The sequence below is a fragment of the Varanus komodoensis genome, unplaced genomic scaffold (genome assembly GCF_004798865.1).
Source record: "Varanus komodoensis strain SLA01 unplaced genomic scaffold, ASM479886v1 scaffold6_2, whole genome shotgun sequence".
NCBI lineage: Eukaryota > Metazoa > Chordata > Lepidosauria > Squamata > Varanidae > Varanus > Varanus komodoensis.
The window spans coordinates 17,864,591-17,890,657 of NW_025336346.1; the positions used below are offsets into that span (position 1 = coordinate 17,864,591).

At 45.8% G+C, this 26,067-nt stretch overlaps 1 protein-coding gene across 1 annotated transcript in view; it reads left to right on the forward strand.

Moving 5' to 3' along the window:
* Window positions 1-26,067, forward strand: part of COL7A1 (collagen type VII alpha 1 chain) — a 117,202-nt gene that overhangs the window by 90,076 nt on the left and 1,059 nt on the right. Inside the window, exons 73-102 of the mRNA XM_044451519.1 lie at window positions 1,039-1,074; window positions 2,398-2,430; window positions 2,673-2,735; window positions 3,199-3,234; window positions 3,332-3,386; window positions 4,345-4,413; window positions 5,991-6,026; window positions 6,536-6,577; window positions 6,668-6,712; window positions 6,835-6,879; window positions 7,661-7,696; window positions 8,307-8,366; window positions 8,897-9,022; window positions 9,728-9,799; window positions 9,973-10,008; window positions 10,504-10,563; window positions 11,543-11,587; window positions 11,680-11,715; window positions 12,830-12,865; window positions 14,836-14,892; window positions 15,439-15,510; window positions 16,199-16,270; window positions 16,757-16,792; window positions 16,887-16,967; window positions 18,021-18,074; window positions 20,474-20,527; window positions 20,615-20,677; window positions 22,045-22,107; window positions 24,255-24,371; window positions 25,246-25,323. Coding sequence (XP_044307454.1) covers window positions 1,039-1,074; window positions 2,398-2,430; window positions 2,673-2,735; window positions 3,199-3,234; window positions 3,332-3,386; window positions 4,345-4,413; window positions 5,991-6,026; window positions 6,536-6,577; window positions 6,668-6,712; window positions 6,835-6,879; window positions 7,661-7,696; window positions 8,307-8,366; window positions 8,897-9,022; window positions 9,728-9,799; window positions 9,973-10,008; window positions 10,504-10,563; window positions 11,543-11,587; window positions 11,680-11,715; window positions 12,830-12,865; window positions 14,836-14,892; window positions 15,439-15,510; window positions 16,199-16,270; window positions 16,757-16,792; window positions 16,887-16,967; window positions 18,021-18,074; window positions 20,474-20,527; window positions 20,615-20,677; window positions 22,045-22,107; window positions 24,255-24,371; window positions 25,246-25,323 — 1,714 coding nt within the window. The remainder of the gene's footprint in view (window positions 1-1,038; window positions 1,075-2,397; window positions 2,431-2,672; window positions 2,736-3,198; window positions 3,235-3,331; window positions 3,387-4,344; window positions 4,414-5,990; window positions 6,027-6,535; window positions 6,578-6,667; window positions 6,713-6,834; window positions 6,880-7,660; window positions 7,697-8,306; window positions 8,367-8,896; window positions 9,023-9,727; window positions 9,800-9,972; window positions 10,009-10,503; window positions 10,564-11,542; window positions 11,588-11,679; window positions 11,716-12,829; window positions 12,866-14,835; window positions 14,893-15,438; window positions 15,511-16,198; window positions 16,271-16,756; window positions 16,793-16,886; window positions 16,968-18,020; window positions 18,075-20,473; window positions 20,528-20,614; window positions 20,678-22,044; window positions 22,108-24,254; window positions 24,372-25,245; window positions 25,324-26,067) is intronic.

The following is a 26,067-nucleotide window of genomic DNA, read 5'->3' on the forward strand; positions in this document are numbered from 1 at the left end:
TCTTCCCCATCTTGCTGGGCTAGTCTGGGCCACGGCCAGCCGTCCCACAGGTGCCCTTTGGGGTTTGCTGCAGCTTCCCCCACTTTTTTTCCTGGAGACCATTTGTAGCACAGTGGAGGGGCTGTCACTTGCTTGTCGGCCCTTTCAAGACAATATTTTAGCATAAGAAATGTGTGCAGTATTTCATACTGTTTATTATTAACTTTAGTTCGACTTGCACACATGCCCAGCTCCAAAAGGCCAGCCTTGCCCGAGCAACGTCCTCAGGGCCGTCTGCTGTCAAAGTGCAGCAGACGGAGGGCATCCGAAAGGGCCTTTCCCCGGAGCTTTGCTCACTTGCCCCGTTCCAGGGAAGAGCATTTCCACAGCTTTGGGTTGTTTTTAGAAATGTGAAAGTAGTGCAGGCGACTGCTCTTGTGAGTGCACAGGCACATTCAGATATTACCCATAGACTTAAATGGTCAGAACTATTTAACTGAATCAGTTTGTCCATATTGTTCACTACATCAGTGGTTTATTCTACCACAATGCAAGTTTTCCTTGCCTGCAGTGCTGTCAGAATAGTACGTAATATCATATGGCAGCCTCCCCGAACCTGATGCTGTCCAGAAGTCTTGGACTTCAGCTCTGATGAACCCCAGCCTGAAAGTTTTAATCTGAAAGATCTGAAAAGCACCATGTTGGGAAAGCTGTCACTGAGTGAGGAATGTGCAGAAGTGAAATTGATTTATTTATTCAAGTGAAATATTTTAATAAATCTATTTTATTTATTTATATGTCGCCCCGTTACTAAAAAGTCTCCGGACGGCTTACAAAAAACAAAAAAACAAAGCAAACCATAACAACACGCAACACACTGCATCTGATAAATAATGGTGAAAGCAAGGATAAAACCAATACACTGTTAAAAATTGGGAAAATAAAATGGTATTAATTTATTTATTAATGTCTGATCCAAAAAAAATTAACTGTGGATGCTAAGGGAAAAATCAGCCCCAGAGCCAGCATTAATCACGTGGTCTTCATTCATTCCTGCAGGGTAACCAAGGAGATCCTGGACCACCAGGCCCTCCTGTAAGTAAAATTACTTTCCATGACGTTATAAATGCTCTGGCTAGGTTCAGAATAGGAACTCACAAACCTGAGGACAGAATAGGATGCATTGAGTGGGAGATGACTGGCCATAGTCGCCTGCTTTATTCGACATCATTATCCTGCCACGGTCTCAAGCCTGCAGTCTGGTGTGGGGAGACGGGGGTCCTGCAGATATTGCTGAACTGCTTCTCCCGTGGGCTCTCTCCCCTGGCCCTGCTGGCTAGAACCTGCCTGAGCTGAAGTCAAGCAATAGCTTGAGGGCCTCTGCCATGGACCTAACCAAAGAAGACACTCATCATGGTGGGTAGCAGCCCTTACCACCAAGGTTACATGGAATGTATGGTCTTGATGTTTTTTTAATGGAAGAAAGGAGGAGGAAGCACATACATTAATACAAGTAGTTCAGAGCGGATATTTTTGCTAGTGAGTCAAACTGTAAATGTATTGATTCAATTCTGTTTTTTTCTGAAGTTGTTCTGGTTCGGTTTTTGTACAGACCAATTAAAGTTCAGTTCAATTTTTGGTTCAGGATAAGTTATCTCCCTGGTTAGGTGCAGCCTTCCTTATATATCTGATGAAAAGTCTAAGAATGTGGTAGAAAGCTAGTTAGCATGTTTTATACAAATGCTGAATTAGTTCAGTCGTTGTTCTTTGGCTACCAAAAGTGCCTCTCTCCTCTCCCTTACAGGGTCCTGTCGGCCCTCCAGGCACTCAAGGTCTACCTGGAATAAAGGTATGTGCCCCGATCTGATACCTGGGCTTGCGAAGCTTTCCTTCTACTCAAACCAATGGCAGCTAGAGGTTTACACTGTTAGAGGAGTAACACAACCCAGCATTCTCCACTCCTGTGAGGAACACTGCTTCACAAAACATCTCCAGATCCCCATGGAATACCTTGTTTTCTCACATTTTCACCTAGCAAGTCTATGCTTGAGACAGACGGCCTGTCCACATTCAGCTTTGCAAAAATTGAAACACAATTCCAGGTCTTGCAGGTCCTCGGACAAGACCCCGTCAGTGGGTTACCTTCTTGTTACTAATGTCACCAGCTGTTCTCGCTTCCCCTTCTCTTTCTTATCATTGCTGCCACTTGCTTGCTTGACTGCCAGAGAAGCAGGTTGCTCCTGGGCAAGTTGCAATGATGAAGAGAAGGAGCCAATCCAGCAGGCCCCTGTGAGTAGGACCCGGCCCAGGTTTGGGCCAATGGGCAGGTTCTCATTTATTGATACCCTTGATGAGAATTGTTGTCTCTGACAGAAACAAGTGAGTGATTATGAGGTGTTTTCCCCCTTCTGTTTACAGGGAGATGTCGGAGAGCCTGGCTCCAGCATCCGGGTAAGTCTCTTTACCCCTCTTCCCCAGCACACACATTCTGTGGGATTAGAGTATTCTGGCCATTTGAATTCCTCCGTTTATTGCCAGGGAAGAATTCGTGGGGATCTTTGCTGAACTGTTTCTTTCTGACAATTGGCACCTCCAAATTCTGGAAAAGTCCCAGTGGCGGGGAATATGCAAAATGAATCTGGATGGATGCCTTTTGGTAACCTTGGTCAGCATTTCGCTTTTTTTCACTGCAGGGTTTGCCAGGTCCCCAAGGGAATGTTGGACTACCAGGACCAGCAGGACCACCTGGGCTTGTGGTAGGTGGCCACTGTGCTCTTCTAGCTGAGCTGTTGGAGCATTCAGTTGATATGCGTCTCACAGTATGAGCTGCCCAAACTCTGCGATTGCCACCCGAGGGCCTTCTGCAGGTGTCCTCCAAGTGAAGCCCGGAGGGGCCAACAAAGGCAGTTTTGGTGGTGGGACTTTCTCCCCAGTGATGCCTGCTTGGTGGCACCCCTCTTCGTTCTCATGTATTTGACAATATATAAGGCTTTTAATGGGTCCTTGGATTTCTTCTTGGTGGATGTTAAAATTGTTTCTGGGTATTGATATCTGTCTGTCAATGTTTTTATATTCTGGTAGAGTATTTTTAATTTTTAAAGCTGCCCAGGGAGCTTTGGCTACTAGGTGATACAGAAATGTAATAAAATGAATGCAATGAATGCGTTCATGATTTCATTCTCAGGATTGATTGCTTTTTCTTGGTGCATTTCATTTTAGGGTCCACAAGGCCCTCCAGGATTACCAGGACAAGTGGTAAGCTTGCTTTGCAGTCTCCCATCTGACACCCCACACACCTCACACCAGACTTTGACAGATACCCTCATTCTGGTTGCTTTTTTCTTTGTCTCAGGGTGAACCCGGGAAACCAGGCGTGCCAGGAAGAGAGGGGGTGCCAGGAAAAGACGGTGAACCTGGATTGCCTGGGAAAATGGTACAGTTTGCAGTGTGAGATTGCAAATTTCTGATTGAAATTGTGACTCTGTCCCATGGGAATGGCACCAAGACCGATGCTTGTGTCTTGCCCACACAGGGCTGGTGACAGGACGATGGTGGTTCTGCAACTTCTGTATGTCTCTTGGATTTGAGTTCCTCTGTGTCTTATGAGGACAGGAGGACAGTGTCCCTCAAGTCTTGTGCAGCTGAGCATTCTCAGTTCTCAAGTTAGTGAGAAACAAATCTCTCCTGCAATGATCCAGGATTCAAACTGACTCCAGGACACACAACTGTGGTCTGAAAATGAATGACGCCAAGCATAGCTTGCAATAGAATCGGTCCCCTTTTTATGTGGCGTCCTCGTGTAATTGTCTCCGAAGCAAGTGCTGCTGAACAGGAAATACAGGCCCAGGGTCCCAGTTTGGTCCTCCTAAAATGAAATGCAGTCCAGTCCAACAAGTTCCCCAGATGGCCACACCTCATTCTCCTTGCCCTACTCCCTTTCCCCTTCCCCAGCCGCAATTGTTTGGTGGTTTTCTGGTTTTTGTGCCATTTTTTCTCATTCTAAAAAGTTTACCTTCCTCCTCAAGACTTGCACATCACCATTAAGAGCTTTAAACTACACTCTGTGGGCATTTTTGTATTTTGTTAGGCCTCAGCCATTTTGTCTTTGGACCAGCCCCACTCTGGAAAGTGGCTGCTGAGAGCTTCTCTGAAATCGCATTTGCTTCTCAGGGTGAAGGGAGGTCCCCACCCGCGCTGTAGCTGCGATGCTAAGGGTGGTTTCCTGAGGGCAAGCACCCCAGGATGCAGTGGGTCTTACCTCTGCATCAACATGCAAGGGGCTGTGCTGTCAGTGTTGGGCAAGGGAGTCCAGCAAACATTCATTTCCTGGCTATACCCTAACTGCATTTATGAATTACTTTCTAGGGTGTCCCAGGACCCGTAGGACCTGCTGGCCCCAAAGGAGAGCCTGGTGACACTGGGTCCCCCGGACAGGTGAGACATGATTTCATCCTCTTTTTCTTTGGGGATGTGCCCGCCTTCCTTCTTTCTTTCCTTCCTTCCTTCCTTCCTTCCTTCCTTCCTTCCTTCCTTCCTTCCTGTTCTATTTACTGTTTATTGAGTTTTCCAAATATTAATTAATTTCCACTAGAAGTGTCTTAAAAGTGTTTTAAAAAGTGACAATACAATCTTTTTTCTACAACATTGTATTTTGTGATTGGTTCATTTAGTATTACGTGCACAAGAAGTGCTAAATCAGACCAGAGGTCAACTAGCCCCACATCTTGTTCCTACAGTGACCCCACCAGCTTGTAGGAAAGCCCACAAGCAGGACCTGGGTGCTGCAACACACTCCCACATGCTCCCCTGGAACGGGAGTTGAGAATCGTACGGCTTCGGATACTGGAGGAACATACCGACCTCATGATTAGTAGACATCATTAGATTTAGCCTTGTTATTTATTTCATAAAACAGCCATTTCATAAAACAGCCATTTCATAAAACAGATTCTCTTGGTGTCATACAAATTGTGAAGCCGGACAAAACGTTGCACTCATGCAATAAACATCCCTTTCCCGGTTAATCTTTCATATTCCTGTGTCATTTATCTGTGTCAAGCCATACAGGATTCTTAGCAATCTTTGTGGGATCTATACACATGGTAGGTATGTCATGAACGGAACCGGCTGGATCTGGGGGTCAGACTAGATGGCCTGGGAGAACCCTTCTGACTCGCTCAGTTTCTGTGTGCCCTAAAAGCATGTGTATGAAGCACAGGAGAGAATGGGTGATGGAAGAAGTTGGCAATGTGATTTCAGAAATATTTCAATGTTCAGAAGATTGTAAAAACCAAGTCCAGAAGCTTCTTTATTGTTCTTTTTGTGTGTAGTTTTTGTTTTCCATTCAGTTTTCAGCTGAAGGTGTGAGAACCAAGAATGTACTTGGTTGTAATGGATTCTATGGGTTTTCCATGCTGCCAAGACCATCCTTTCTACTATCATGGCAGCTTTCATTAAGCTTTCACATTGAAATTTAGTTAGGGCCCATGTAGTTGGCAGGCATCCTAATATAAAATGCCTACATTGTGATGCAAATAGTGTTTTTAGTGTGAAGCTGGTGAGTTTTAGGTATAATTTTTTTCTCTTGCCAATTGTGTCCTTCCTTTGTTTGAGAGAAGCTATTAATTACTAAGCTGTGGGAATTCCTACCTTGAATATGCTGTTCCTCTGTAGTATAAAATCCATCCTTGCTGTTTAGACCATTATTCAAGAGTCAGCAAATACGAGTGTAGACTGCGAGCTTCTCATCACCGGGAAGCCCTTCATTGGTGGCACAGTGGTGACTATACAGAATTAGTCTGCTATTGATAACCCAGCCAGGACCAGAGAGATCAATGCTGAAGCTCTTCTTATGGAGCCCCAGAAAATCTTGGCTTAGCTCCATGATCCTTTCCTGGCTAGCTTCTTGCACATATTTTAGAAGAAAATGTCATAGCAAACACTCTTTTCATTTACGTCTCACATTGCTATTAAGCACCCATCTCTTTTTCTCCCTGATCGGTTGTCTATAGACCGTTGTTGGGCCTCCCGGAGCAAAAGGAGAGAAGGTAAGCTAAAGGCCTGCCTGGATTAGTGTGGAGAATGGATATGATGTAGTCTGGTGAGGCCTGGAAATGGTGCACAGTGTGCTTGGCCTCTTTGATGGCTCAGGAAGGATTGTAGAAGAAACTCCCAACTTCTAGACTTATACCCAAACTCTGCTGTTGCAACTATTAGTTCTTGAAAGAATCTGCAATGAGTGTAGATCACTATTTGGATACACTGATCTCTCAGGTTTGTTTTCTCATGCTCTCAACTATGGTTGCTCAGTTTTACAGAGGGTGGATTTGCTTGTAATAACTTTTTTCCAGCAAGAACCTAGATAGAAAAAGAAGGATAATCTGTCTGAAGCCTGAAATCTGGGGAGGGAACCAAATCCAGCCAAGTAAAATGGCTGGATATTGCACTTACTTTGTCAAAGGAGGACAGCAGAGTGATTCCCATCTTCAAGGGAGGGTGTCTGATGGAATTTGAAGGGAGCCTCTGCAGTACTGAACATCTGCATGGTCTGTTACAGGGTTCACCAGGCGATTTTGATGTAGAACATCTGGGGAAATTGGTGAGCTCTTCTTCCTTCCCACTTTCCATTGCTGTTTTCAAAGCCCTGCTTCCCGAGCCGAGTGTCAGTGCCCATCTCTTTGCTTCGTAGGGTGCCAAGGGTGATAGAGGCATACCAGGACCTCGAGGAGAGAAGGTGAGGAACAATCCTGAAGGAAAGAACCCCTGTTCTGTTTTTGGCAATCGCAGGAAACTTCCGAAGGCTTTGAGTCATTTTCAGTGCAAATTCTTTGGATAACCTTTCTGTTTCTGTGTTAGGGTGAACGTGGGGAACAAGGTGAACCAGGAGATCCTGGAGAAGATGTAAGCATTATGAATTGTACTGTAAAGCAGTGACAACATACTGTAGAAGCATGCATCAAGTCCCAAGATTTGGCTTGGACCTCAGTCTTGTTCTTTGGGAAATGGTCCAGTTCTGCAAAGACCAATGTGGGGGCTATTTAATCCAACTTAGAGTCCAAGCCCAAGTTGAGATTTGGAAATCCAAGCCTTTGTGCCTCTCATTGACTCTCATGGGCAATTTAAAAAAAATGACTATATCATTTTTAATGTCAAAGATGATGAAATTTGCAGATATTATAACCATTAGGAAGGGATTATTTGTGCCAGATTTCAAGTGCAGTGTTTTTTGTGCTATTTTCTTTTTTTTAATAAAACGGGAACTGCCAGTAACTCCTGCTATTTCTTAGCATAACTGGGTGTAATTGGCAGGGATAGTTGCCCCTTCTGTGGGGATCAAGCCTGAAAATTTCTGTTAAATAGGTTGAGGGGTTTTGTGGTAGAGCAATCTTTACATTAGAGTGAGACCTAACAGGAACACAAAGATGCAAAATAAAGATTCAACTAATTTTTGCATGAAAGTCCTTTTTCTTAATGTTCAACAAAATCTCCCATGTGTAATTTAATCCTATCATATCCATGGTATCTGTAGGAGATACAATGGCCAATTGCTCATCCTCCCCGTTTTTTACACTTTGAATTTTTGAAATCTACCATATGCTCATTACCTTTTCTATCAATATCAGCAGTGCATCTAATCTCTATTCCTTACTGTATGTTCTATTTTCTGTTTGGATTTGAATAGGGAGCCAAAGGATCACCTGGGATCAAAGGGGAAAAGGTATAAACCGTGCCTCTCATGCTTTGTTTGCTTAATCTTTTAGAGATGTGCCTTCTGTTAATATAAATAGTCGGGTATTTTCTGTTAATATACATAGCTGAGCATCTACCTTCATCAGACTGTTCAGTATGATTTTTTTGAGAATGCTGTCATGCCACGAATCTGCCAGTGCGGGCTTCCCAACCTGGTACTGGATTGCACCTCCAGCTTTCCACAGCTATTGGACTAAAAATCCCATCATCCTCATCCAGCATTGTCACTGACTGTGCTGGCTGGAGGTTATAAATGTTGCAGCCTGGAGGGTACCAGGTTGTGCATGGCCGTGTTATCTGTAGTAATTCAGCAGCAATCAGAAGCTTATCTGTAAATGTGGGGCCAGGGCATTCGCATTTCAAACTCAGAGTGTGTCGTGGCACATCTTAACTTGCTTGCCAGTCAGCGAACCTGACTGAATTGGTGAAGATCTTGTCACCTCTTCCATGGGTGCTAGCAAGTACCACTGGGGCTCTCAGTCAGTAGAGGCTTGTTTAAATAAGTAACCAGATCCTCTCTGTGGTTTGCACAGAAATTGTCCATTTGCATAACTCCTGCTTTCATCTGCACTGTCTAGGGCTCCCTCGGGATTGGTCTCCAAGGACCTCCTGGGCAGATTGGACCTCCAGGCTTGAAGGTAACTCTTTTTTGTTTCTTCTGATTTCAGCACTAGACTGCTGGACAGCGCCTGCAGGAGCAGCTTGTAATTCTTGCTGGAGTTTATAAAGGAGGATGGAGATTGCCCGGGGGTGGGGGGGGCGGGGGGCGGGTAATATTGTTACTTAATTTCTATACCAAGCAGAGTAGCCAAAGCTCTCTGGGTGATCAAACTGCTAGTTATATCGGAATATGTGATTAAAGACACTAAATGAGGAAGTCTGTATTGGCTTACTGATTGTCTTTTAGTACTGTATGCAAAGCTGTGATTATCCTGCTCCTCAGATTTGGCTGGATGAAGATTTTTCAGAGACAGAATCCCTTCGTTCAGCAGTGTTGTCTAGCTGTATTAGAAAGGCTCAGAACAGAGCAGACTCAGACTTGCTACTTGCAAACCTCTGATGAATTCTCAATGGTTTTCAAATGTTTGAGGAAAAGGACAAGAGAGAGGGTGGCCAGTTGACTTCCTTGCTTCTGGATCTGCTATCATGCCTTGTGGCTCTTTTGCAGGGGGATCCTGGCTTGCCAGGCCCACCAGGGCCCTCAGGTTTGCCAGGTGTGGCTGGGACACTGGGCCAGCCAGGCCTGAGAGGAGAAACTGGGCTCGCTGGCCAACCAGGACCTCCAGGAGAGAGGGTAAGTGGATCGCCGCTACTGGGCATCAGAGTCCTCTGCTCTGGCTTCCTTTGCTGACAAGATAAATGCATGGTACTCTTTGGAAAACTCGAAAACTGCTGTGACACATCCTCCTGACAGATGCTTTGCCCTGGTAGCCCATACCTGGGCCCTGATCCTGGAGCTTTCCATAACAATGAGCCATGCCCTAGTTTCTCTGGACTTGTTTTCTGTCTTCCCACAACTCAGTCTGTATCTAAATGAAGAGGAGCTTCATGTACTTAGAGACTTGACTCATGGGGAAGGGGTGGGTCCCTTCTACCTCAAATTAATAAGGGCTTAGGCCAGGATTGGGAACCTTTGACCTGTGAGGTAAATGCAGACCTTCAGGCCTCTTAATCTGGGTGTCTAGCACCAGGACATGTCCCTCAGTGACCCCAGTCTAGGTTATTGATATATTTTACTCCATCCTATCCTGTTCCCCAGCTACAAAACTGATGGAGGACACCTTGTACAGATTAGAGGAGGAGAGTGTCAGGATGCAAATATGGGGTTTTTCCATAGGCTACCAAACAAAGGTAAGAGTCGCTTCTGAAACTCTTGCCTTCCCAACTGCAGGAAAACAGCCCCTGACTTGTTTCAACCAAGGAAGTGCAGACCTTGATCAGAAAAAGGTTTTCCCTCCTTGGCTGAGGGCTCTGGGCTGAGAAGTATTTTGCTTTTCAGGGTCTGATTGGTTTCCCTGGGCGAGATGGCACTGCAGGACCTCCAGGGCCAGCGGGACCTCCGGGGCCACCAGTAAGTACTTGGGTATTTGGAGTGAAAGTGTAAGGTGAGGCGACCGCATATGTAACCAGTTAGTTCCGGACGACCTCGTGCATCACAGTGTTACTTCTGTGCATTCTGAAGTTGGTGTTGCGATATTAATCTCACCTTTGCTCTCTGTTTTATTCATCACCTCTTCATTGAAGGGCGCACAAGGCACTCCAGGAGTGAAAGGTGACAAGGTAAGTCCTGGTTTTGCCTGCCAGACTTCAGCAGATGCAGCAGATGATGGGGAGACACCCATGGCCTCCAATTAATGGGGCTATTCCACTTGCTTGTTTTTTTAAAACTTGCTCATTCACAGACTTTTCACTGAACTTGGCAGATTGTGGCAGCTGGTTCAGAACTCTAAAAAACTCAGTCTGGCCCCAGACATTTCTGAGATACATTTGAAATCATGCAAGAGGTATATAAAGCAGGAGAAGCAGAACCAACTAATAGCTGCAGTACCGGAAGAGTCTCATTTTTGTATTATTGAAGGATTTATTAAAAGGCCATCGCCTTTGTACCTTATTAGTTATATTAGACCTTTTAAACTTGGCAAATATCATTCTGACCAAGTTGTAGAACCTGCAACTATGAAACGTTTTGCTGAGTTGCGATCTACAGCAAGAACTTAAGAGACAGCAACAGGTTCACTGAGGAAATGCAACTGTTCTCTCTTTCTGCTTTTCCAGGGAGGTACAGGTATTGGTCAGCCAGGTGCTAGGGGCGAGCGAGGAGATCCAGGGCCACGAGTAAGTTTTAAATATCTTTACTAATTGCTGATGTGTCGGGGGTGGGGGGTTAAATTATTCGAGCTGCTGTGGTTGTTGCTCTCTGGTTGTTGTCTCTTATATTGTTTTCATGTTTATACGTTTTTGTGTATATTGTGTATATTAATATTTTATGAATTGTACTTACGCTTTCAATATTTATAAACTGCCCAGAGAGCCCATGGGCTATGGGGTGGTACATACATGTAACAATCAATCGATCAATCAATCAATATCTTAATCTGCCTCTGTGGTCCAGGTACGGAGCAGAATTCCTAGGAATTTGTGGGGCAGTTTCACCTCACTTCCACATATAGGTGGGGCATCAGGGTGTAGCCACTGGCTGAGTGGGATTTTGCATGCTCTGAAAACAAGCCTGCAGCACTGTTTTAGTCTTAGCCATTGCAGGGCTGACATCAAGAGAAGGCATGCTTGGACGCCTCCTGAGGGCCCACCCTCCAGCAGGGACCCTCTAACAACCCCCCGCCCCCGCCAAGCCGTTCCAGCTCTTCCCCATTGCATCCTGCTTGCTTGCCTGCTTCTGTGTCTGCCAGGCAGCAGCGGTGGAGGGAGGGAGGGAGGGGCAGCAGATGCCACTGCCTGTGGCCCAGGGGCTCTCTGCCTGTCATGCAACCAAGTGGGAGCGAAAACAAGAAAGAAGATGGGGAGCCATGGTGGCTGCTGAGAAGTGCAGTGAGAAGGCACCCTCTCTGAGGGAGGGGCCCATGGAGGGGGCTTTGCCCAGGGTCCCCCACAGACCTGGAGCCAGTATGTTCTGTCTCCCCTGTCTGTCCTTTCATAAGTAACAAAGCAGCTTCTGAAGAGCCAGGTAGCTTGGCTTTGTCCCAGGCTCTTCCAGTGCTGCGAGAGATTCCTGCCTTTAGCTTGGCCTGGGCCTCCAGCCGCAGCCTTCCCTGGTTCTTTCCTTCAGCCTGTCTGAAATTTCTCTTCCTCTTTTCAGGGTGAAGATGGTCGGCCAGGGCTGGAGGGAGACCGTGGGCCTCCGGTAAATATCTCAGCCCCCTTCCTACTCCCTCAGACCTGAGTGTAAGTATTGGCTGCCATTCTGAAGTGAACCCTTTTCTGTTTTGCATTTAGGGGCCTCCAGGAAACCGAGGAGAGAGAGGTGATAAAGTAAGTTGGAGATTGTGGGATGGGGGATTACGGGGGCGGGGGGGGGAAGAGGGAAGGAAAGCCTTTCTCCTTGCCCTTCCGTCATACTGGCCAGGGAAATAAGGTCCTGCAAATTTTGCTGCCTGCTATATAGCACATCTTAGGCTACCAGCAAGGAGCAATGGATTTAGGAGAGACTAAAGTGCATCATCAGGGTTTTGGTGAAGCCGGGACTGCAGCACATTCTTATCAGCAGGGATGCTGACGCCATCTGCCAGAACGCCTGTTCCCTCTGTGCCCAACTGGAACCCTTGCGGAGGCGAAGGGACAGGGAGTTGATTTCCTAGCAACACTGTGTTGTTCCCTGAGGAATACAAATTATTTTCAGGTGACGTGCTCTTGAATGGGCAGTTAAAGCCCATTAGTATTACGAAAGACCTGTGCCTAGTAGATAGAAACTTCTGGAATTCATTGATTTTGATCAATCCAGCTGCCTACAAGCTGGATATAATGTTTCGTTTTATTTATTTATTACTTTTGTATGCTGCCCCAGGGCACTCTGGGAAGTTTACAAGTAAAACACATAAGAACAATAAAAAAGCAAGCACAAAACGTTAAAAACCAAATGAGTATCACTACTGCACTATTTACCACTGCACATGGTTAAGTGCATCCCCTTTCCTCACATTGCTAATCCAGTCCTGCTTATTTGTTTTAACATACACCCAGGCCAGGCTATGGTGAAGTTCCATGGATTATAAGGCATTCTGGATAATCAAGCTTTCTGGAAAAGACCAAAACCCTGTAACAGGAGAGGCCAACTTATGGGGCGCTTCATGTTTTTATGTACAACTCACGTCAGCCTTAACTAGCACAGACGATGGTGAGGGATGATGGGAGCCATAGGCCAGTTCATAGGGTCAAACCATCTGTAGAGGTATGGGTTGCCCACTCCTGCCTTGATTGAGTATGCCATAAAGTGTTGTGATTGGTAAATATTGGGAATAATATCATCCACAGTATTGTGAATATGTTTTTAATAAGTCTAGTTGGAGGTATTTAGAACAGAAAATAACTGAAACAACAACTGTGTTTTCTACTGGGTTATGTCAAACCCTGTCCACTTTTCTCCTAGGGAGATGTTGGGATTATGGGGCCAAAGGGAGACAAGGTGAGTACCCTGTCGAGGATGGAGCTGTGAGGACTGATCCGTGGGCTTTGAGTGCTGCCTCATATCTGAGGAGTTCCAAGACAAACTTATCACAATGATGCAGTGAAAATACATTCCTACTGGTAGACTGACTTCTGCGAACAAAATGTTTCCATATGATCCATATTAGCCTGGCTTTGGGAAAGAGGACATGATGGCATTCTTTGGAGGCCCCCTCATGCTGCATCCAGATGTCTCCAGATGTTCTGATTATAGAGGGTTTTATTGAGTCTGTACTGGGGATGGCTGTAGCTCAGTGGTAAAGTACATGCTTTGCAAGCAGAAAGTGCAAGTTTCAATCATAATTGTCTTCCAGTTATGAGGCAAGCTCCAGTGCTTATTTATTATTTTACTTATTTATTTATTAAAACATGCTTATGCCGCCCCATTCGCCGAAGCCTCGGGGCGGCTCACAACATTAAATTAAAATACAAACGTTAAGTTATAACATTAAGTTAAAATGTTTGTAAGATGCAAACATTAAAATATAAAAAATAACAATATAAAATAAGTCGCCCTGGCCAGATAAAATCCTATAATATTAACAGTTAAAATGATGCTTAAATAAAAAGGTCTTCGCCTGGCGCCGAAAAACAAATAACGACGGCGCCAGGCGGACCTCTCTGGGGAGCACATTCCATAGATTAGGTGCCACCGCAGAGAAAGCCCTCCTCCGATTACCCACCCTCCTGATTTCTTTCACGGAGGGTTCCCGGAGAAGGGCCTCTCCCGCAGATCTCAAGGGGCGGGCGGGCATATATGGATGTAAGCGCTCCTTCAGGTAACCAGGACCCAAGCCATTTAGGGCTTTATAGGTCATCACCAACACCTTGAATTGGGCCCAGACTTCAATGGGAAGCCAGTGAAGCTGACGGAGAACTGGAGTCATGTGAACATAATGCCCAGTCCCCGGCAGCAGCCTGGCAGCTCTATTTTGAACCGGTTGAAGTATCCGGACCGTCTTCAAGGGTAGCCCCACGTAGAGCGCGTTACAGAAGTCAAGTTGGGAAGTCACCAACGCGTGTGTCACTGTCGCCAGACAGTCGTACTCCAGGTAGGGGCGCAGCTGATGGATCAGCTGAAGCTGAAAGAAAGTGCTCCTCGCCACCACTGTCACCTGAGCTTCCAGTGAAAGCTCTGGGTCAAGGAGCACTCCCAAGCTATGGACCTTGTCCCTAAGAGGGAGTGCAACCCCATTCAGGACTAGGTTCAATTCACCCTCTCCAAAGCCCGATCCGCCAACCAACAGGAACTCCGTCTTGTCTGGATTGAGCTTCAGTTTATTGGCCCTCATCCAGCCCATTACCTCGGCCAGGCACCGGTTCAGCACAGCCACTGCCTCACCTGGATTGGTGGAAAATGAGAGGTAGAGCTGGGTATCATCAGCGTACTGATGATTCCGCAGCCCACACCTCCTGATGACCTCTCCCAGCGGTTTCATGTAGATGTTGAACAGCAAAGGGGACAAAATGGACCCCTGCGGTACTCCATGGCATAACTGCCATGGTGCAGAGCCATAGTCCCCCAGCACCACCTTCTGGAACCAGCCATTGAGATAGGAGCGGAACCACTGCAAAGCAGTGCCTCTGACCCCCAGTCCCTCAAGCCTATCCAGAAGGATACCATGGTCGATGGTATCGAAAGCCGCTGAGAGGTCCAGGAGAACCAACAGGGACCACTCCCCCTGTCCTTCTCCCTGCACAGGTCATTGTACAGGGCGACCAAGACAGACTCAGTACTGTACCCGGGTCTGAAGCCGGACTGAAATGGGTCCAGATAATGCTTTCCTCTTTCGTGTGTTGATTTTTGCACCATTATCATGAAGTATGGAATGTGCTCAGCAGAAAATGGTTGTTTTCTCTCAAGGCCACAGGAATGTAGGCTGCAGCCAAATGCAACACTTTGATCTCTGATTGGCTGTCATATTACAGGGTGACACTGCCATTGTGGAGGGACCGCCTGGTGCTCGGGGGAACAAAGGGGAGCCAGTAAGTATTATGGTTTCATGAAACAACCTCTACTCTTGAAAGTGCCTCTGTAGCCTTGCTATTTGCAGCTGTGCCCCTTGCAAACAGCTCTCCTTGCACATACTTTCTGATGTTCAGTCTAGTCTCACTGTCTTAACATTAGAATTTCCTTTCTGGAGACACTGAGAGTAAAAAAGATTCATCTATCTATCTATCTATCTATCTATCTATCTATCTATCTATCTATCTATTAGATTTCTAACCCATTCCATTAGCCACACAGGTCCCTGGACAAGTTACAGCAATAAAACCATGTATTATAATATGAAAACACAAATCAGAAATACAATAAAACATTAAAATAATAAAACAATAAATTAATAAAAACATGCCCACTTAATAGAACTAGTAATTTCATAAAATGCCAATAATAAGTTATCAATTAAAATACCATCAAAATAAAAAGGTCTTTTCCTGGCACCAAAAGAGTATAAAGAGGGTGCCAGGCAAACCTCTCTGGGAGTGCATTCCAGTATTCAGACAGTTCCTTCTGTCCCTACTCTCCAGGGAGACCGTGGCCTGAAAGGGATGGAAGGGGAGAAAGGTGACAAAGGAGACCAGGGCATCCTTGGAGAGAAGGTAAGAGCAAGTGCCTTGCTAGGCCTGATGGGAGGGGACGGGGGTCGGGATCGGGTTGCATGCCGGCATCGGAAGGCAGTGAGCAGAACCGGCAGAGGCTCACAGCTGTGTTTGGCTCCGCAAAGACAGGCCTAGGTGCCAGCTCAGAATAAGTGCTTGTAAAACATGTTCCCGGATGTGTGCAGCTCAGACATCAAGAATCCCAAGGGAGAGCAGTAAAATAGATTGAAACAGATGAGGCCTAGTCTGCATTCTGCCTATGTAGAACGGATGGGGGCAGGAATCATTTCTGCAATAAGTATCAGAAGGGGTCATTGCTTCCAATGAAACTAGCAGCTAGTATTCTTATCTTCGAAGAGGACTACGGAGTGCAGTGGAAAATAATGTGAATGTGGCAAGAGCACAGTTGCTATTACTGTAGCTATTTTAAGCTATTTCATCCAGCATTCACCTCCTAAATTCCTAGAGCAATTACTGGGATGCGACCATTCTAGCTGTCTGGGCGAAAACAGCCGATACCTTAGAACTAGGTATATTCCTGCAGTGGGAGCTGGCTGCTTTTAGCTGGCAGTGGAGGACACACTGCTCTCATTTCGGATACTGCCTTTGGCCCTCCAGCAGCAGGAGTTGTTCTTTTCTTTTTCTGGATCACTTTCATTTTCCGGTGACTACTGCTTCCAACCTACAGGGAGTGAAAGGTGAGCAAGGAGAGAAAGGATCAGCAGGCTTCCCAGGTGCACGAGGTCCAGGTGGGCAGAAGGTAAGAGGTTAATTTACAATTTATGGCAATATGCTCAACGACTGGTTCATGTACCCATTCCTGCTGGTTCATCGGGTTTGCCTATGGGAGCCTATTTTGGTATGCATGTGTAATGATATACACACTACTGGAGATTTTCTTTGCTGCCATTTCAAACCAGATCCACTCCTTTCACCTCCAAGATCTTATCTTCTTTTCAGGTATCAGCACTTTGAAACTTTTAATTAGCAAGAATGATGCCATCTTGGAGTTCCTCGCACCTGCGAGACACCTAAAAATGGCAGGCAGAAGATTACTCCATCCATCCTCTTTTTAATGTTTTCATACTTTTGAGAGATACTGAGAATATCTGAGAAACCTTTACCTTTGAAGCCAAAATGGTCCACTCTTCCCTTTTAGAATTTGGTATTTCTTGTATGGGTAAAGTTTTGAGCTAACCTCATGTGTGGCTTGGTTTTTGATATTCCTGTCTTTGTCTTTGCCCAGGGAGAAGTTGGTGAGTCAGGAGAGCCAGGAGAGCCAGTAAGGACTTGTCATTCTCTGCTTTTTCCATCCTTACTTGTGGAGGATAAAGCTGGAGAGTCACATTGTCTTGTCTTCATCTTTAACCCTCCAGGGTCTACCTGGGAAGGATGGTATTCCGGGAATGAGAGGAGAGAAAGGAGACCTGGGACCTCTTGGAATGCGAGGACCAAAGGTGTGGCATGGCAGGATTTTATTTTTTTTCTCTGCCCCTCCTCGGATTGTGCGAGATCATCTGCAGACTGGGATGTGTCCAAGCCCTGTCATAAAGCTGAGAATGCTGAACCCACTGGCTGGAATATTTTAAGATGTTTTGGAGTAGGGAAGACAGGGAAATCTGCAATGGATTCAAATGACTTTGGATTTCCTTGAATCTGACCTGCAGATTGTATAAAAGACTCATTTTTTTCAAGTTGCACAGATTCTGCAAATGTGTAGAAACTGGATGTTGTTGGTTTTTTAAAAACTTTTCAAGATGTTACACAAATTTAATGATAAAGAAATTTTTAAAAATGCATCTGTGAATATACATTTTTCTCCAATAGGCTAAAGTTTAAATATGCATTTTGGAGGGATTTGGGGGTATAAATGTGTGCAAATGCAAGATGAATGGAGAAAAAATCCAATTTTGCCAGTGAGTGAATGATAGAACACAAGGCCTTTGATGGTCTGCAAAATGCAGATAGACCAATTTTAACAAAATGCACATTTCCTTACTTCTGTTCTATCAAAGATCTATTGACTGGGGGTGGAGGGGGGAGCTGAAATCAGTGGGTTGAAGTTGTTTGTTGTTTGATGAAGCTTTCCCCTGCCTTAAGGTTCTGTGTATTGTCTAGAATATGTTTAACTTACCCTAACCCTAACCCTAACCCTAACCTTGAGGAATTGTCTGCTCTTCAGCCTAGCTGATTTCACAGGATTATTTCACTAATATATACTTCATTATATACTAAGCATCACAAAATACAGCCTCCCTTCCCTTAAACTATCTTTCTCTCTCTCTCTTTGTTTCTTTCTTCTTATGATGCATTTGTATGTTTTGCATGTTTATATGTATGTGTTCATATGTTTCTTTCTAATCCTGTGGTTGTGTTTTCTTTCTTATGTTCTTGCAACAATTTCTTCCATGAATCTGAAATAACTATATAAAAGAATTACAAAGCACCTTGCCCATCAAAAGTACAAATGAAGATTAATTTATGTTACTTTTTTAAACTTCCTCTTGCAGGGAGACCGAGGAATGAAAGGTGCCTGTGGCCAGGATGGAGATAAGGGGGAGAAGGTGAGTTCCCCTGTTTCTCTTGGAGACCCTTTGCTTTATGAGAGTTGGTGGTTCTCCCACTTGCCTGAAGGGATTTCATGGAAAAGAGGACAGGGGATGCACTAGAACTGTTAAGGAAATGAAGCAAGCTATTTCCTTGGAAAGGATGGCAGGAAATTGCTGCATAGGAGGAAGTGTTTAGCAGAGATATGGGAGAGAATCCAGATGACAGCCACAGCCTTGTGTTGCCCGGTGGATGTTCAAGATGCCCCCTGCCATGCATCCTCTGAAGAATTATTTGAAGAAGGAAGAGCTGGAGGACCAGGAAGCACCACTGGCAATGCCTGTGGAGGACGAGGACTGTGCCCCAGAGGTGGCGGCAGAAACCTCCAAGTGCTTGGGACAGATGTTGCCTGCAAGCCAGGGCTCAGGAGTGCTAGACTGAGCCAGAAGCCTCCCTCTGAGGAAGGATCTACTCTCATGTAGGAAGCTTGCTTACCAGGAGGACTTTTTCAGTTTCGGTCACTAACATTTTAAACTGCCCAGAGAGCTTTGGCTGCGGGGTGTTATAAAAATGAAATAAATAACAGCAACAACAACAACAACAACAACTCACAGCTGAGGTTTCAGTGTGGCTCCGGTAGCCTCTGCATAAAAACAGACATGCAAGACTGAGAGAACAGTTGAAAACAAACTGATCGTGCTTTATTGAATCCAGCTTCCCGTCAAGGGAACTTTGACCCTCCTCTTGCCTGCTCTTTTTTGCTGTGTTGCCCGGGGACCTTGTTGCCTGGCACGTGAACTGGCCTTTGACCTTCGACCTGCCCGCCCTTGGTCTGCTGTGTTGCCTTGGAGCCTGGTTGCCTGTGACCTGCGTTGTCGAGACCTTGCGCTCGCTTGTTCCCTGCCTGTGCTGGCCATCTGGGAGCCTTTGAACTGACAATCGCTCAGCTCAGACTCCGGAAATGTGGCTCCCTGCTGGCAGCAGCACGGTGAGGGCTGAAGGGGTTCTGAACTTCCTGGGTGGCAGACGCCCCTCCCTTTCACTGCCCCAGTGCACATGTTCCCAGCTAACTCTCTTCTCTGCTTCTTCCTCTCCTGCTCTCCCCACTCAGTGCTCACTCTCTGCCCAATAACTCTCTGCCATCCCTTGCCAGGCAGGTTTCCCCTTGAACTTTTAAGAGAGTTCAGGCACATGGCAGAGCAAGGCTGCGCTTGCACCCAGCCTGGAGGTTTCCCCAGTGTGCCTCTGGGCCTGGGGGGCCATCTGGGAAAGTGCAGAAGCTGCGCTTGAGTGCAACTTCTTCTGAGGCATGATGGAGCCGTTCTAAAAGTGGCAAGTAGGTTAAACATAGAAAGGGAAGATGACTCTGCCTAGGGGAAGTGGAAAGGGGAGTTGAAATAGTGGGGGGTGGTGGTGGTGCAGAGAAATTGACATCCCTGGGAAGGCCCAGGGGGCATTTTGGTCCTCTGAGCTGCAGAGCCTCCAGAGTTCTGCTCGGTCTGGCCTTAGCAGCATGGCTCTCTGCTGAGATTCGGTTAGCACTGAATAATTTTTGCATCCAATATATGGATACACCGGAGCGGGGGGGACAGGGGCAACCCAGGCAGCAACATGAGGGAAGATCACTTGCATCCTTGTTTGCCAGATATATATGCTTGGGAATTTGCTAATGATTGCCGCTTGGCAACATGTGTACGCCCAGAAAAATAGTGTGCATGTTTGAAGCACCTGCGGCTGGTGCTCACATGTTTAAACCAGCATGTTCAAGTGCTCACCTGAGGACTGCTCTCCTGAGAAGAAGGAATGCCGGGAAGCTGTGGCTGCTTTGCACAGCATTTCTGGCTCATCATGGTTTCTTTAATCCATCATCAACTGCAGCATCTGCTGGTTGTGTGTGGCTGTCCAGTCAGGCCCTCTGGGAGCAGAGGGAGCTGTGTTATCAAGCCGGTCATCATGGGTTGTTCGGGGGCTAAACAGCTCTCAGTTAATCCCTACTGCAGATTGTGGGTGATTTGCCCTTCCACCCTCATTCTGCCAGTCATGTCCTGTGAACCAGTTATTGAATGTCTGCTGTCAGGATGTTCCACGAGGAAAGGGGATGGCTGGCTGCTCTGAGAGGGGAAGAGCAGAAACCCAGGCTTATCAGGACAGGGGATTTCCTGGTGTGCTGCTAAGAAGGGAACTGAGCCAGACACAAGATTTCCCTATTCAAGGGAAGGAGCCGAATATGTTCCAAAGCACCAGATGTTCCCTGAATGTTATTCTGTGCAGTCAGACATAGTGGTTCCAACCCTGAAGAACTTGGAAAGTCTATGATTTGACAAACCTCTTGGAGGGGAGCAGCCCCAGCTACCAAGCTGGAGCTTAGGTTTTCCATGTTTTTTTCCTCTAATGAATCTCTTCCTGTATGTTCCAGGGAGAGCCAGGTGTGCCGGGCCGAATGGGACTTGCTGGAAGGAAGGGTGACCCTGTAAGTGTTTCTGGCATATACCAGTGAGGAAATGCAGTCAGGCCTATGTTTGCGCAGGTCAACTGACTTTCTTCTTCACATTCCCAGGGAGACGTGGGCATGCCTGGAAGCCCAGGAATCCCTGGGAAAGAAGGCCTCATAGGACCCAAGGTATGGACTAAAGAACTCTTACACCGCAGCAAAGGGAGAGTTAGGGCTATGGTTGCATGAGAGGGAAAAGTTTGGCGACAACTGTGACACAGTTGCGGCATTTCCGTGCGTAGGCTGAACAAAAGGCTGTATTCAGTTTCCTATGCTGAGGGTGTCCCCAGTCTGTGAGTGCCCTGGCACCCACAGGCACCGACACTGACATACGGGAAGGGCTCCCCAACAGAGTCTACACGCACCCCCAAATATTCAATTTTAATGCACATACGTAGATTTCTATGAAGTGCATAAACTTTCTAGCAGTTCTATATAGGCTTCACCAAAGGTAGACCAAGTAAGTATCCATTTGATACTTTTGATATCCATATGCCACTTGTTCAGATATTGAAAATGTTGTAAGATACATTGCATTATGGGTGGTGCAAGTGTATCCTTCCAATGTTTTAATATCATTTTTATTTGTCAAAAGGGCACAGAGAATCCATTTCCACTGACCACTTGTTAATATTCAAGAAGCTGGTAAATAATTTAAAAGAACATGCCCATTAATATTAGACTGTGCCAGTACCAAATTGGCGTATTAGTAAGAATTCTGTCCCACCTTTTCACCTTATTATCTGTCTGTGTAATAATGACCACCCAAGAAGTTATTAGTGGTCACTGCCAAAGGATGCTTAAAAGAACCATCACTGTATTCCATCACTGGCAATTTGCCAAATTAGAGAGCCCTTAAAGAGACATTTTGGTTTCAATGGACAAGAAAAAAAATTAGCTGAATGAGGTGCAGCCTAACATCCATGGACACAATAATTAAATGCCAAAGCAGCAGTCCACTGAGGAAGCGCTTTGCACTAGTGTCTGCAGCAGTTTCTGAACTTACCAAAGATCCCCATGGAGCCAAATGATCACCGGATGAGTAACTGGAATTCATCAGTGTTGCTTCCAGGTATACCAGAGGTATACTGAGACACCTTCAGTAGACTGTATAGTATATAGTATAGTATATAAATCAGTGTGAAGGGACCTTGTTGACAAGCGTAGCAGATGCGTCTTCTTTTCCTGCTGCTTTTCTGCTCTAAGGCAGTTTTCTTTGGATTAAGAGAGGTGTTGCTCTATTGTTTAGAGATGACGATCCAATGCAATGGACTACTTGACTGTGATTCTGCTGAATGGCAGGTAGAATGGGAAATCATGTTTCTGGTTTACATTTCTGGCTTTTGGAAGACATAAGGTGTGCCCTCTCTGTTCAACATGGGATGATGAGAGTTTGAGCAAGCAAACAGGCAGGCAATTTCTTGATCCAGACCTTGGATATATAAGCCAATCTAGAAAGCCCACTTATATATGTAACACATTTCCTTTGTTCCCAGGGCGACAGGGGATTTGATGGCCAGCAAGGCTCCAAAGGAGACCAGGGAGAAAAGGGAGACAGGGTGAGTTATGCTGTTCACTGTCTGCTTCAGCAGGAGTCAGGCTGCACCTGTGCTGGAGAAAACATGATAGCTTCCCCATGTGGCCCTTTTCCGAGTGCTGGGATACACTGTGATGTAGTCCTGTCTGTCAATGCACTTCCTCTTTCCACGTTGGACAATTTTGGGAACGATGGCTGAGGAAGCTCCTAACTGCTACGTAAAGTTAATAGCCTTTGGTTGTCCTGTTGGGGCCCAAGCACAGCCTTGCCCAGCTAATTAGAGCTGTGTTCGGTCCAACACAAAAACACAGAGACTGCCTTGAAGAAAAAACCTACAATACCCGGGACAGCAAAGCTTCCCCCATGTCCAAGCAAGCTTCACTCCCCACTACACATCTGCCTCCTCCTTCGTAGTCTCTCTGCATCACACACATGGACTCTGTGCCTCTTCTTCCGTTTGCCACACTCCTCACCATCGTATGGCCTCCACTTCCATAAGGAAACAGTGTCTGAAGATAATGGACTATTCAAATCCAGACCATGGTATGAAGCTGAATCATAGTGAATTTGACCTATCCAGGAAGCAGAAGTGGGCATGGTTTAAAAAGTTGTATTTGAATACATTTTAATAAATGATCTAAAATCATTTTTCAGACAGGTTGCAGTCTGTTTCATTTCTAATCAATGAAACAGAAACTCATTTAGGAAGAGATGTAGTTACTTTCAGAAAATTATTATGAATATTATCAAATTTTCCACCTCAACCTAGCACCGTATTTTGATATTATAAGGTATCTGTATCAATATTTTGGCCCTGGACACTTTGATAACTGGTGCTACTTTATTTCCATTTTCATTCCTCCAGATATTTAAATCTTTCTGATGATATTTCTCTTTTAGGTATCTAGATGCAAACAACTGAGGCTTCCTTAGTTTCTGGAGAAAACTATACTAAAATATTTACATTATAAACTTTAATGTACTGTTAAGTATCCAGCTATGGTTAGGGCATTACAGATGTTATAAAGACCTCTTCATTCATGTAATGAATATACTGCTTCTCCTGCAAATATTGCCCAGGTGTTTTAGTAGACATATCAGTGTACCACTTTAATGGCAGAAAGTCAGGAGGAACTTAAGAGCCTCTTGATGCAGGTGAAGGAGGAGAGCACAAAAGTTGACTTGAAACTCAGCATCAAGAAAACTAAGATCATGGTGTCCGGTCCTCTCATTTCCAGGCAAATAGATGGGGAAGAAATGGAGGTAGTGACAGATTTTATAGTCCTCAGCTCCAAGATCACTGCAGATGGGGACTGCAGCCAAGAAATTAAAAGACGCTTGCTCCTAGACCGCCTACTAATAAGCAGAGACATGTGCTATCAGCAAAAGTTCATATAGTCAAGGCTATGTTTTTCCCGGTTGCAATGTATGGCTGTGAAAGTTGTGTAAATGTGCCTTTGGATCCAAAAGGGTTGGAGCCCCTGGCCTACTAGAAATCCAGGATGAGTAACTGGATTTCATCATTGTGAAATGAAAGTGAAGCAGGGTCAGAAGGCAGTCTCACCCGTGTCAGAGGACACCCTGAACTGATGTGCCTTTGATATCTCTCATGAAAGAGAAATTGCCACTACAAGAACATTTCCCAAAGTTTAGTCTGCAATAGTAAATCAAAAAACATTTGAAAGGCCTACAAAAGCTATAATAATCAGTCTACAAATTATATTTGCTTAAGATGTGTCAGTATATATAGATATTATCTAACGTGGCTTTGCCAGTTTGAAATGGTCCTCCTGCTCTGAAAAGGCAAGTACAATTTGTAGAGCCTGGTCCTCCAGTTGTAGCAGGAGATATTTTGCATAAAGTTTAGAAAGATGACTGATGGTTAATGGGCTATAATTGCCTGTGTTAAATCCTTTTCCCCCAGCTTTAAATAACAGGGAATGACCCGAACAGCTTCTTGTCCAGTGGGAAGAACGTTGCTCTAAACAAGCACACTAAACTCCTGCTCAGCAAGTTGATGAAACAGTTGGGCTAGAAGAAATTCCTGTTCTTGCCCTCCAGGCCAGCATAGCAGAATATTGAGCCTGTTCAAAAGCAAGGCAGATGGTTCAGCTCGCAGCTGAAAGCACTGCGTCAGGATTGCTCCTAATGCTTCTCTCTCTTCCTTAGGGTGCTCCAGGCATCATTGGTTCTCCAGGGCCCAGGGGCAGTGATGGCCCCCCTGGCCCCCCTGGGCCCCCTGGCAACATTGGTCCCAAAGGCCCAGAAGGGATTCAGGGGCAGAAGGTAAGGACCCATCTTCTGGCTGATCAGACATCTTGTGCATGGTTGCCTGGGAGACGATTTTGTCCCCGGTTGCATCTTGCAAAGCTGCTTACAGGTCGCAAAAGAGAGACAGTGCGCAGTGGACTAGACCAGATTTTCTTTTCCCCGTTTCTTCCTATTCTGGACGGAGGCACAGGGCAGCCAGCTCTCAAGACCTGTTGTGGGTTGTCCCCCCAGCCCAGCTACTTGCAGTGGGAGAGCCTTGGGCGTAGGCTGGGGTGTGCCGCTCGTGCCTTCCAGATATTCTGAACTGTAACTCTCATAAAGCCTCCCACTGGCCATGCGTGAAGGGCTGATGAGCGTTATGTCCCAGGCAGCTGGGGAGAACCAGGTTGTCTCCCTCTGCTCTGGGCCAAAGTCTGTCCCAGGCACTTCTTCATCGTGGCTTTAGTGACATTACCCTTGAACCCTGTCTGTGTTTCCTCAGTAAGGAAACAGATCCCCAACTTCCACTGTTGGCATAGCTCTTTGGCTGTCCTTTGTATTTCTTTGAAAAGAGCTAGATAAGCACTCCCAAGCTTGACTGGTACAACAGGGGTGGTTTGATTTGGAAAGAAATAAATGAAATGAAAGGTTATGATGTCACGGGACAGAGGAGCATGTTGTGCTTCGTTGCTGATATCACAGGCATTATCCAGTGAGCATTTGATGTGTCTCTAGGAGCACCAAAGCACCTGAGGGACTAATAGATATATTATGAGATACCTGAGAGATATCTATAATATATCTAATATAATAGATATATTATGGCGTAAGCTTTTGTGGACCAGAGTCCTCTTCCTCCAGTTTTCCATCTTGGCAAGACTGTTCTGCTGCATTCGATTTCCTGTTGCAGGGTGAAAGAGGACCCCCGGGGGAGTCAGTTGTAGGTGCCCGAGGAGCCCCAGGTGTGCCAGGAGAAAGAGGAGAACAGGTTTGTAAGAAGGTCCTAAATATCTTCTGTGTAGCTTAGCTGCAGGGGTGCTTTGCTTGCCTTGGCGTTAAGTAGGGATGTGTAAACAGCGCCAGTTCTGATTTAGCATTTGGTCTGGTTTACCAGATTATTCTCCTAAACGTGCCATCCTGTTTGTCACTGTGGAGTTTGATCTATTGAACCAAGTTGCCCAAGGACTTTGCCGCTGAAGTTAGAAGATTCCATTTGAAAGGAAGCTTGTTGCCACTTCCCGTTTTCTTTTTAAAGAAATGGTTTCGCTACTTTGTTGCATGTCTCAATTTCTACATGAAAGGCCACTCCTAAATGCTTGGATAATAGGTAAATATTTGAAGATCAAGTCTGTCTCCAAGTCAAACGCTGGCTCTGTGTGATGGCAGCAGCATTGCAATTAGTGGTATCCCAGTGTCAGCATTTCTAAGGAATCCTGGGGGGCAGAGGTTGTGGGGAGAGTGGTGCCACAGACTGCGCAAGACAGAGCTGGACAGATGCAAACGAAGGCACAAAGCAAACGAGGAGCCTTGTGGCAGCTTAAAGGTGAAACAATGTCTTACAGCATGACTGACAGCCTCCCTCTTCAGATGCAGGTTCTGTAGGGGTGTGGAGAGGCAATGGGGGCAAAAGAGAAGGAGGCTGGAGCTGGGGAATCTTCTACACAGAAGTAGTGCAAAAGAGAAGACATTCGGAGCAAGGTGGGGGGATGATGGGATGTGTGGCTGTCAGCCA